Source organism: Daphnia carinata, chromosome 9, assembly GCF_022539665.2.
Source record: "Daphnia carinata strain CSIRO-1 chromosome 9, CSIRO_AGI_Dcar_HiC_V3, whole genome shotgun sequence".
Taxonomy (NCBI): domain Eukaryota; kingdom Metazoa; phylum Arthropoda; class Branchiopoda; order Diplostraca; family Daphniidae; genus Daphnia; species Daphnia carinata.
In genome coordinates this window covers 5,261,335-5,272,999 of record NC_081339.1, presented here as the reverse complement: position 1 = coordinate 5,272,999, position 11,665 = coordinate 5,261,335, and the positions used below count along the sequence as shown (strand labels likewise).

The window sequence follows — 11,665 nt, the reverse complement described above, 5'->3', positions numbered from 1 at the left end:
TAACTTTTCCCGTTTTTAGGTTTAAAGTTGACAAAAATAAAATTTTTCTTTTTTGTATTATCAGACAGAAAACATATTTATTTGATGACAAAAATACAAGATTGAGGCGTTTCCCACTCCTTACCAGCTACCTACAATGGCTAATTGATCACACGAAATGTCAAAAGCCACACAATTGACGAGACAATGTATGGAATACATGATTGTAAGTATAAGTCTATGCAGAAGAAAACAAATAAGAAATAGTGAAATTGCACGTTATGAAACTTTTATCATTAATTTAATGCTCAGTTTTTTGACGCGAGCACTCTTTGAATGTTAAACTTCGACGAATGCTTCATTTAAACAATGTCGCAAAACTTTTTGCCAACTATTATGATAACAGCACAGAATAACACTTGTGATATCCACCGACCGGGAAAACCACTGAAAGACAAAAAAGGCAAATTGTAGAACTGATTAAAAAAATGGTAATAAAGTACAATTTTCTTACCAAAACAATTTCCTCAGATTCTCATTTGTCCGCAGATGTAGAATGCCTTGAGTCAGTTTTTAACGTAGGGCCACCGAAAGTACAGTTGACATTAAAAATGACAAACAAATTCCTTTCCAATGAAACACATTTTCCTCTCATACAACCTCGCAAAGGTATCCATAGAAAATCACCTGTGAAAAAGTTTAAAGACAATCATAAAGATAAACTTGTTTCACCCCCACTTTGCAATAGAAAGTTTTGGATTCGAGCCTTCCTTGCGTGTTATCAGCTACACGATTCTAGTCTTGAGCAGTTTAGCGAGATGTTTGCACGCGTTCACTGACCGGCCATCGTTTAAGCCTGAGCTTTGTTAGTAGGCTATCTCACGCACGATGAGATCTGCGCCGATTAGAAACCCCCCTTCCACAAAATCCGGACATGTGCTGGTCCAATCCGGACGAAGAAAACCGCCCCCTAGCTGCGGATTGGTGCTGGCTGTCCCAAAAGAAGAAGAATTCGAGTTCCGCTCCGAAGAGAATAAGGGAAAAAGGGGGCGGAGTTTGTATCCTGGATCGGAAGGGTGTCTTGTGTCTATACATGGTGAGGATATAGTGCGGCAGGGACGGAAGAGTTGATTGAATTAAGGCCGATAAGAGGAATTTAGCGGCTGTTGTTGTCCACCCGTTGAAGCAGCTTGTGTGTTCGCCCTCGTTTGTCCGTCTGCGCAGTTTGGAAGCTAGTTAGCTTCGGCCAGGCAGGTCCTATATAGAAAAGAGTATAACAACAGCTTTAAAGGGAGCAAGTGCTATCACTGTACTACTACTACTACTACTAGTAGCAGTGTGGTACCTACGTATTTTTCAGTCTCGCCCCCCTTTCGCTCTCAACCAGATCAGCGCTTGCTTAACTTGATTTCATTATTGCATTAGCTTTTCTGTATCATCGGCGGCGGCTGCGGCTATAATTGAATATGGTGCCAATCTGACAGCGCTTGAACAGTATACAACTAGCTCAAAGTAGACTCGTGGCAGCCACCTTGAAGCGTTAAACGAGTTTTGGCTAATCGAATTCAAACATTTCTCTCGAGTGGGTGTGTGCTGTAGACAACATTTTCTTCCATTCTTCCTCGTTTCGGCTGCTCTCGCTCGGGAGACGAAGAAAGAGCGAAAAATACTTGATTGCGTGTGCGTCGTTGTGTTTCGTGAATCAATCTCGGCTTAATTTAATTTACTCCCGGCTGCCAAAGAAATAAAAAAAAAAGAAGGTTTTAAAAATGGATTACGCTACTGGGTCATCTTACGTGTCGGCCATTTCTTCAGCCGCCGCTGCCGCAGCGGCGGCGGCAGCTGGGCTTGCCCAACACTTTAACAATCCATCGACTTGTCCTTTCTCTCCTTCCGATCAACAACAACAAGAACAACAGCAAATAGCATCGCCGACAGAGTCTACTTCAACTCTCCCCGTCATCCATTCGCATCATCATCCGCATTTGCTGATCCACCACCACCAATCGAATTATCCGGAAGATTTGATCTCACCTCCATCGCCATCTCCATCATCATCTTCATCGTCGACTTTGTTACATTCTTCCTCTTCATTGGCCTCATCTCTTTCATCACATCTTTATGGATCGCATCATCAACGATACAATTCGGCCACCCCGTCGTCTTCGTTGAGCCTCTTAGGCGGAGGTGCAACATCGTCCGGCATGCCGACGTCATCATCCAATAGCAACGCTTTAACAACGGCAGTTTCATTATTCGGTGGAGGAGGTGGAGGATGTTTCCATGGCAACGGATTTACTTCTTTATCGCCAACTTCACCATTGACATCGACGTCGAGAACGTCGTCCTCGACGACTGCAAATTATTCCAGTGGAGGGGCTTCCTTCTTTCCTCCTGCCAACGGCATCCATTTTCAAGGTAAGATTCAATCGCCCGATTAAAAATAATTGAATAAAATAGGAAGACAAATTACCTGTTTAGGCGGATATCGGATGTATCCGACGAATCTGGGAACAACTTCGCAACATTCGCAAAACCACAATGTCGGCCATCAGCAGCAAAGTAACAACGCGCATCACCAAGTTCATCCGTCGCAACTTGCTGGCACATCACCTGGCGATAATTCATCCTCGTCTTTCTTAACGAGTATGGGCTTGGCTAATGTCATGTCTATCGGCCATAATACCTCGTCATCATCGACGGCATCTTCCCCCATCCACCAACAACAGCAGCATTTAACTATTTCACCGTCTCCAGCATCATCTTCGTCCGCTAGTGGATTCTTGGTTGATGGGTCGCAACAGCAACACCAATCGCATCACCAGTCCAGTCAGAATCAACAGCAACATCACGGACAACATGGTCATCATTCCGGCGGCTTTCAATCGCATCACCATCATCACGGACTCGTCTCTCCACCGTCCATGAGCCTAGGAGCTTATCCGACATCTTCAGCTATCGGACATCATCATCATTCTGGAATTTCTAACGCAGTGGCTGGACCTCATCATCACCATCATCCATCTATAGCTGGCCTATCCGGTCTTCCGAGTCTTCATCAGCAAGGGCACCATCATCACGTCGGTTCGCTTTCCGTTTCATCGTTACAACAAGCTGAAAAACGGAAACAAAGGCGCATTCGTACGACTTTTACATCATCCCAATTAAAGGTAAAAATGAACTTGCCATCAAATCCTAATGATAATTACTGAATTTTTTTTTTTGTTTAAATTCAGGAACTTGAAAGGGCATTTCAGGAGACGCACTACCCTGACATCTACACCCGTGAAGAGATTGCCATTCGGATTGATCTCACTGAAGCCAGAGTCCAGGTCAGTTGCTACTCGATAAGTGAATTATTTTATCCTTAGCAAACCATTTGGCCTATTAAAAAAAAAAAAAGAGGATAGACAAAAATGGATGCGTCAATAAGGTCATCATTGTCGAGTGCTATTTCTTTGTAGCTACAACATCTCTCCCCCCGATCTTTTTATCATTTTTGTTCTCTTTTTTTGACGCACACTGCACGCGTCATTAAACCCATTGAGACTTTGCACCACACACTTCCCCCCTTGCAATCGCGTGTGACGTTGTGCTTCTCCAGTCGCGTGTGTTCCACGGCGTGTGCCACTCAAAGCCCTGTAAAAAAAGATCTTGTTATTATTTTAAATTTCATTCTATTTGATATTTTAACTTTGAATATCAAACTTGAGATTTTCTGAATGTTTCAAGTGGAGGAACCAGTTACATTAGATCCATTAGCTAATAGCGACAATGTCAAAGGGGCCGTGAAAACCGCAAAACTCGGATATTCCCACGACGCGAAACTGGAACCAATTCCCGAAAGGATTTTGTTGTTCCTGATGATCATTGCATTGGTCATCCTTATGGCCCATCAGCTTCCCTTTCTTTCGGTAGAGCCCAGTGGAGCAGCAAACGAGAATAGTATACGAGTCGCGTGTCCAGGAAACCCTACATTGAAAATAGCGAGCCCTTTAATCTTTCTGTCACTTGGCCTTTGAAGTTTTTAGTCTTCCGGCAACTTGGGAATCAACACCACAATTTCATTCATATTAAATTAGCGAGTTAAAATCGCTGTAAAGTAAATGTTGATTCAATTCACCTGAAAAAACATGCGAAGATTAGATCAATCAGTATCTTCCGATTAGGAAAACTTTGACGAAACATATGGCTGGACAATGGCAAAAAAGAAAATAGAATAAAGAAAAGTCAATAGTCACCTCTGATTGATTGATCGAATCGAAAAAATGAGCCATTACAGCAGCGCCTCTAATGTACAGTGGAGGCAGGAGGGGGGGTTGAATAGAGACATCTTGTAAAATTGAAAGAGATACAGCGACAACAACATCACAACAATCCCCTCACTAGAAAAAAAAAAAAGATTGAAAACGATATACTGTTGTTTCTTATGCTACGTACGGTGTCACGACAGATGGCTACATCCAACACAAGGGCGGGGTGAACCCCATGTGGTCGCAGTCCTCAACTCATGTGGAGTTCATAATAGCGCCATCATCCCCCCTCTCTCTTGGTTGTAACCAATGTGTTACGTTTGACGCACATCTCTCGTGCACTTTATAATAGTTAATACCGTACCAGTCGCAAGTGTTTTGTTGACACACATGTGATACAGTCGCAGTGCGGAACTAATGGTCGAGGCTTCCATCACGCTCCGTTGAAAAGAACATCTGACACTGTTTTTTCTTGTTTGTTGCTAAACGATCGTCATTTTCGTTTTTTTTTTCTTTTGCTTCCAGGTTTGGTTTCAAAATCGAAGGGCAAAATTCCGCAAACAGGAGCGCCTAACACAACAAAAATCATCGTCATCAGATAATAATGGAGCTAAAGACGGAGGTCATCAAAGTCCCGGCGACGCCAAAGAGAGCCGAGGATCATCATCCGCCGGATCGTCGGCCGAATCGCCCCGCGATCTCGACATCAAACCCCAAATGGGTAAGTTAATAATAACAATTATCAAGTTAAAAAGAAAATCCGCAGACAACAACACCATCACAAGTTAGGGAATGGGCAATTAAAGCTCATATATGTCGGGTCAGCCCCAAATTAGCGGCTCACAAATCAACCCGAAATCGAATTAGAAAACAGGCCCGCCCTTATTGTTTTTTTTTTTTACGTTACACAAAAATACGGCGGAAATGAGATTGACTGTGAAATTGATTGTGACAGGAGACCGAACGGAAAGCGATACTACCTGGAGCGCTGGATTGAATTCTCCGCCGGAATCGCCTCCTATCGAAGCATCACCAATCACCCGTTCCTCCGCCGCCGGAGGCAACAACAATAAAGCTATTGTCAATTTATCTGCTTTCGGTAACTCCTTCACTCACCTGGCAGTCAATCCATTTTAGAAAATGTAAAAAATTAAAACTCAAAGTTAAACAAAAAAAAAAAAAATTTAAACGTAAAAAAACAAAACTAATAATTTAAAAAAAAAGGATGTCTTGAACGATTCGGTTTCCTCTATGCAAATTTCGGCACCCATTTTTTTCTTTCAACAATTTTTCAAGCTCGTTGTATCTTCTTTTTTGTATTTTCTCTCTTTCTCTGATCTCGATGTGCGCGCACCAATACACTCTATACAAAAGCCCAATAAGTGCGGATTATGAGTAATTATTGTTCCAAAGCGTTTTATACAATCGAGGGGATTCTTAAGCGTCGGGATTATCGATGATACTATCATCAACCAGAACCGCTAAAAGCTTGGAGACCAGTGATGGCACGGCCTAGAATAAGAGCGTGGATGTCGTGAGTGCCCTCGTAGGTATTGACGGCTTCCAAGTTCATAACATGTCGAATAATGTGGTACTCGTCGGAAATGCCGTTACCGCCCAGCATATCACGGCATGCGCGGGCAATGTCCAGCGCTTTGCCGCAAGAATTCCGCTTGAGCAGCGAAATCATATCAGGCGTCGCTCTGGATTGATTCAACATGAATGATTAAAATTAGTAAGTGAAACTTGACAACACGGGGAACTTACAGTCCGTCATCCTTGAGACGGCCAACTTGGATGCAGCCTTGGAGAGCCAATGCGATTTCAGTCATGGCATCAGCCATCTTCTTCTGCATGAGTTGATTAGCAGCTAGAGGACGGCCAAACTGTTTTCGCTGAAGAGTATAATCCCGGGCGGCGGCCAAGCAAAACTCGGCAGCGCCTAGAGCGCCCCAAGCAATGCCGAAACGGGCGCTGTTCAGGCAGCTGAACGGACCTTTTAGGCCGTGAACTTTGGGCAGCATGTTGGCTTCGGGAACGACGACATCTTCAAGCATGATCATGCCCGTCGTGGAAGCTCGGAGAGAGAACTTGCCTTCGATTTTGGGAGTAGTGAAGCCTTTGGTGCCTCGTTCGACTAAGAAGCCTCGGATCCTGTTACCTTCGTCCAAAGATTTGGCCCAGACTACTGCTACGTCAGCGATGGGGCTGTTGGTGATCCAAGTCTTGCTGCCGTTCAAAATGTAAACACCTGCTTTTGCGTCATGTTTGGCTTTTGTTTCCATCCCGGCGGGATCACTACCGTGATTTGGCTCAGTCAAACCGAAGCAGCCCACCATCTCGCCCTTGGCTTTCGTGACAATGGTTGTGTAACAAGGAAAATAAGGACAATGATTATTCATTCTTACCAAGTTTGGGAAGAAACTTCTCCTTCTGCTCAGTTGTTCCAAAGGCGTCGATGGGGTACATGACTAATGAAGACTGGACACTGAAAGCGGAACGGTAACTCGAGTCCACTCGCTCCACTTCCCTTGCAAGAAGGCCGTAAGCTACGGATGATGCGCCGGCACAGCCATAGCCCTCAATCATTGGGCCTAGAACACCAAGATCTCCCATTTCTTGCATGATTTCACGGTGGAAAACTTGGAAAAGTATGTTATTAGAAAGTGTTGCATGATAAACTTTGCAGGATGTGTGCTACCTTCGTGTCTATTGGCCATGGTGATGCGAGGCATCAGTTTGTCCTGGCAGTAAGTCCTGAAGCTGTCACGCATCATTCTCTCATCTTCTGTTAGCTGGGATTCCAAGTTTAGGGGATCACGCCAGTCAAATATTACTGAAAACAAATGTGTAAAATTAGTCAGATGGTTGATTTATTAGTATGTAAAAAAATTTTTCACCTTTCTCTTGTTGTTTGACTTTGGTTTCAGTAGTTTTCGTTTGTGATGCAGTGCTTTGAAATCTAACACATGCTAAATTGACGGGTCTAATGACTGAAAACGCAAATCGGATCCCTGATGCCATTCTAATAAAATAAATGAAGAAGAAAACATGAAATTCTTTTAATCAAGGCCGCAGCGAACGGATTACATAACACTAATGAACGATGAACTGAATAAATCATTTAGCCTGGAGGTTTAAGCGAATTTAATTGAATTCTGTTTAGCTCTAGTGCTGTTTCCGAAATTCTAGTTGTACAGGCAATTAGAAATCAAATAAAAAAAAGATTTAAAACGTACGTAAGAAGGTTGGGGGTATTCTTCAAGATACTTGTTACTATTATGGTTATGTTACGTCTGCACACCGTGACAACATTGCCGCTTTTTCAAGATTAAAGAACTTTGGAAGAAAATGTTGCCCACTTAACGTAGTTTTTCGCCAAAAATAAGGTAAACCATTTGATTAAATGCTATAATTTGAGCTTGATTGACTTTAGTATGATCTCTTTGAACTTTCTGAAGATCAGCAATTGAAAAAGGAAACCATTTTTTAAATAACAGAAAGGGAACAGAACGTAAACGTAAACAACATGGAAGAACAGAACGTCATCAATTTTGCAACATCCAATCTTGCCTCTGCTGGCTTTGTATAGTCTCCAACTGCATCTTTGCAGCAAAAACAGGACGGGATGCTGGCCATGAAGGGGAGAAATGGACATAGGAGCAAGAGCTGTACCAGAAAACAGATAGCGAACAAGAAACTACCAACACGCACGATCATCGACCGGAAGGTTTTCCCCCATTCCTTAACCGAATTAGTATCGAACCACTACTTGGACGGCAAAAAAAAGGGATGTAGACTGCCGGACAAATATTATGTCGCTTGAAAGTCTCTCTTGTCTCTTTACCCTGCTATACACACAGAGTTTACACTGCAGCAAAAGGTCTGCAGCCTCTTCATGCAAGGACTGACAGCTGACTTTTCGTCTGCTAGATAACTTTTCTTTCCCCCATAAAAACATTTAACTTTTAAAGACTTTTCATCTTGAGGAAAAAACCAAAATCATTAAACTATTTCTAATTAGACAATAGCGCTAAACAAATAGAAAGAAAAAAACTTGTGTGGAGGCTATTTATAAAAAAAATGGGTTTTGAACAAATTCCAGCTCGCCAGTTTCAGGGAGCCCTTTGGATGACGCCAGTCGATATTTCAACTATAAATAAGCTAGTGTCCGAAGCGTGAGAGGGGGAGAGATGAAGGAGGTCAAAAACTAGAGCAAAGATATTTGCTGGATCGTAAAAACATCACATTTTATGGATAGGGAATAGAGTTCTCTTCTATTGGGTGTGGGAGTTGGATAGAGAGGGGACATTCAGAGACAGGTCATCTGTGCGTCTGTGTATCTTTCTCCCCATCTCATCAGCCAAAGTGGCCAAAGATGGAGTGCTCCTTCCTCCAACTGGCCCTGGCCGCCCAGCATCAGATCGTTGATCTTCATCTGCGTCACGGGAGCAGGGACCGGGACCAGCTCTCTCTTATGTAGTCCTACTACTACACTAAAAACACATACACAACACACAGAGGCCCTCCCTCTCATTTGTTGGTGATGCTACTGAAATATATAGACTCTCTGTTATAGCTGGACCTTCTGCAAATGTCTCTATACATTTCTACAGAAATTTATGGCTGGATCGGAGCACTTTAAATAAAAATGAAATTGCTCCGTGCACTTTCATGTTCTCGTTTAGAATTGAATTCGAAACCTGTCGCGAATTTCAAATGAATAAAAGAAATCAATGTTATACACCAGTACATCGAACACGGATGAACTCGTTCCTCCCTTTTTTTTCATTGTTGATTTTAGCGATTAGTTCTGTTACCCTTCACTCTTGGAACACCCTCGCATCTGGTTAGTGTAAAGCCAACGCATGTAACAGGGGATTACATCAAAGGCTTTATTTTCCCCTTCTTTTTTTTTTTTAACCGGATCAACATGGACGACGAACGAAAACACACACACAAAAAACGAGGTGTGTTTTCTTAAGCAACATGTCACGATTCGCATATGACGGTGAATTTATCCAAAAACCCATCTGTCACGTGACCAAGCCGATTCAACATAGATACAACGAAGCTAATGTTACTACAATAAATCAAAAGTAAAATGAGGATTATTGCCATCCATCATCTTTGCTCAAATTTGATCTAATAGATTATTTAGTAGTTTAGGCTGGGACATATTTCAGAGCGTATTCGTAAAACATTCGCCATGTTGTACGTATATTGAACGCGGCCAACTAGCACGATGATTTATTCGTCTCGGAATAAACAAGGTTTAGCGGATGACGGATAGAGTCGTCAGGATCTGACTGTAAGACATGCACTGGTGGTATTATCGAGGGCATTACCCACTTGAATAGATCGATGGGTACGCCTCCCCTTTCGGAAAGAAGAGGATCATAGATCAAACAGGGACGGAACCTAATAATATGAATATGTAATCGCTAAATACGATGATTTATATCATCGCATTGGTTATGGGAAAGAAGCGTTTGTGGTGTAGGGGTGGTTGTTTGGCTCGTACACAGAAATGACCGGTGCTGATCAGATCATGCAGTACGTACGTAGTAGTGCGGAATAATCAACTCGGTTATGGATATCACTCGATATTTTCTGGTTCACGGCGGTCGTCCACGCCCACTATAGCCAGTTTTATACTCGTTTGCCCAATGTATCTTTAGCATAAATGAATAAAGTGTTCTTACTGTAACAATTTGACAGCTAGAATCTATGGCGGCAATAACAACTTGATTAACTGGATCATTCCCCCTAACGCCATGTTTCGATTGAGTCTCTCTACGATATTCCCAGGCTGAGATACTGAATTCGAAAAGGACATCGCGAGCTGTTCATAAATTTTAGCCGATTGCCTCATTGGAAAGTTGATAAGTAGCGTAAGAATTAAATAGCATAATTGGAAACTCACCGAACACGCAATGACGCTGTTGATAGCCATTTTCATCCAGCAAGAACAAAAGGTTGATGAACAAACCGGGCGCGGTGATAAAGATCGTCGTGTTCCAACACGAGCCTGGTTGTGTAGATTTCTTTACGAAGTTGAAATACAAGGTTTCATTATGGCATGATCTACACAAAAGTAAATGAAAAACTTTGAAGCTTGTACAAGAAGAGGGGAAAAAAGTTTTGTTGACAAATTTGTGATTTCTGCTAGACGTACCGTAGCCCATACGACAATTAAAGTTTTGGTGGATAACATGCCGACGGCTGGCTGAACTACAGCCTCCATATCTTCTGCTCTATTGGATAGAGTGTTTGTGTTTGGAGGCTTTCATCTCCACAAGCCTAAAATGGAATATCACATATTGATTGATTTTTGTTTTCATAAATACAATTACCAGGAATTTCTATTGCTGAGTACGAAATGAAACTGTCAGCAACAAAACCATTTCTAGGCCTCTTTTGATTGTTTAATAAATCTAATCAGCTTGGCCTGGTGTTTTTCTGTTTCCCTTCTATTCCTCTTGGCCTGGACCAGAAAAACAACGTCGATGGGAAATAGGCGGGCCACTTCCGTATCCGGTGGGTGGGCCTTCCATTCCCATTGGATGACAAACTTCTACCAATCCAGCAGTTTCTCTAGTCTGTTGTCATGGACATCTTCAGTCAAAGTTAGACTTGAATACACTTTAAACATTAACACAGACAACAAAATTCACATGGAGGTTCTTACTTTTTTGGTCTAGTTCTGTGTTTGCTGTTCATGTTGTTGGTAAGCTGTGCAGGTTCAATAGAGGCAATTTAAGTAAGTGTGCATGTTTATCCACGACGGTTGCTCAACTTTGTTTGCTGTATCCAACTAATGAGCTGTAATCGGGTTAGGAACTGAGGGAAACCATGAACTTGGGGTCGTATGAAAGAAAATACGAGTGGAACGACATCGGTTTACTTGTTTGCTACAAAGCACTAACCTTTTTCACTTCGATAACTCTGGCTAAAAACCTTGTGAAGTTCTTAGTTGCTGCTCAAAAGTATGTCGTCAGCGCACCATAATAACGTGAAAGAACCTTTTCCCTCCAAGAAATTAGCTACTTTATCGCCACCTACCGTACATTCGCCAATTTACAAGCTCGATGAAGTGGCATTACACAATAGAAAAAAGATTCAGTAACATATAGCTTTACTTAAAGTTTAAAATTCACAGATTTGTTTTCTTGTATTTTGAATAACCTTTCAATACATACTGCATGCAAAGCGAACAAACAAAATTTTACACTTGATAAACTAAATAAGCTCAGGAACTGTTCACAACATGCAATCAATTGCAGTAGGGACTGTCATTTCAATTCATTTAGGAATTCTCCCTTCTAAGAAATTAAGGAGTCGCAATGGAGCAGCAAATGCAGTAGCACAAGCCGCCGCGCAAAAAGTTGCTATTCCAGCACATCCAAACCAACCGACAGGTCCGAAACCAA

At 42.2% G+C, this 11,665-nt stretch overlaps 2 protein-coding genes and 2 long non-coding RNA genes across 6 annotated transcripts; 1 reads left to right on the top strand and 3 right to left on the bottom strand.

The window, feature by feature from the left end:
• Window positions 1-89: 89 nt before the first annotated feature.
• On the bottom strand, window positions 90-2,805 carry LOC130688758 (uncharacterized). Of its 2 annotated transcripts, none has more exons than XR_009000516.2 (6): window positions 2,666-2,805; window positions 2,453-2,592; window positions 2,014-2,373; window positions 1,329-1,712; window positions 494-1,262; window positions 90-426 (listed from the first exon to the last, which is right to left on the bottom strand). It is a non-coding gene; the product is annotated as an uncharacterized LOC130688758 (long non-coding RNA). The 2 variants fall into 2 exon arrangements; XR_009000515.2 differs by having other exon boundaries at window positions 494-1,236.
• On the top strand, window positions 1,709-5,406 carry LOC130688708 (homeobox protein goosecoid-like). Its single transcript, XM_057511718.2, has 5 exons — window positions 1,709-2,397; window positions 2,461-3,149; window positions 3,216-3,311; window positions 4,758-4,953; window positions 5,188-5,406. The coding sequence occupies exons 1-5, from the start codon at window positions 1,749-1,751 to the stop codon at window positions 5,367-5,369; spliced, it is 1,812 nt and encodes a 603-aa protein (XP_057367701.1). The 5' UTR covers window positions 1,709-1,748; the 3' UTR covers window positions 5,370-5,406.
• Window positions 3,172-4,868, bottom strand: LOC130688761 (uncharacterized). 2 transcript variants are annotated; one of them, XR_009000521.2, is made up of 5 exons: window positions 4,597-4,868; window positions 4,420-4,527; window positions 4,221-4,364; window positions 3,674-3,951; window positions 3,172-3,618 (listed from the first exon to the last, which is right to left on the bottom strand). It is a non-coding gene; the product is annotated as an uncharacterized LOC130688761 (long non-coding RNA). The 2 variants fall into 2 exon arrangements; XR_009421823.1 differs by lacking the exon at window positions 4,597-4,868 and having other exon boundaries at window positions 4,416-4,437.
• Window positions 5,407-5,532: 126 nt separating the features above from the next.
• LOC130688715 (glutaryl-CoA dehydrogenase, mitochondrial-like) lies at window positions 5,533-7,539 on the bottom strand. The gene is made up of 6 exons (XM_057511730.2): window positions 7,472-7,539; window positions 7,133-7,257; window positions 6,934-7,068; window positions 6,641-6,874; window positions 6,000-6,582; window positions 5,533-5,935 (listed from the first exon to the last, which is right to left on the bottom strand). Exons 2-6 carry the CDS (start codon window positions 7,254-7,256, stop codon window positions 5,701-5,703), a joined length of 1,311 nt encoding a protein of 436 aa, XP_057367713.1. The 5' UTR covers window position 7,257; window positions 7,472-7,539; the 3' UTR covers window positions 5,533-5,700.
• Between the last annotated feature and the right edge of the window lie 4,126 nt (window positions 7,540-11,665).

Bases quoted from the DNA above. Each gene is read 5' to 3' on its own strand.
- LOC130688708 (XM_057511718.2), top strand. From the start codon at position 1,749: ATGGATTACGCTACTGGGTCATCTTACGTGTCGGCCATTTCTTCAGCC. The intron at 2,398-2,460 runs GTAAGATTCAAT...TTACCTGTTTAG, and splicing joins CAACGGCATCCATTTTCAAG to GCGGATATCGGATGTATCCG. The intron at 4,954-5,187 runs GTAAGTTAATAA...TGATTGTGACAG, and splicing joins CGACATCAAACCCCAAATGG to GAGACCGAACGGAAAGCGAT.
- LOC130688715 (XM_057511730.2), bottom strand. From the start codon at position 7,256: ATGGCATCAGGGATCCGATTTGCGTTTTCAGTCATTAGACCCGTCAAT. The intron at 6,875-6,933 runs GTAGCACACATC...TACTTTTCCAAG, and splicing joins CATGGCCAATAGACACGAAG to TTTTCCACCGTGAAATCATG. The intron at 5,936-5,999 runs GTAAGTTCCCCG...GAATCAATCCAG, and splicing joins CGTCTCAAGGATGACGGACT to AGCGACGCCTGATATGATTT.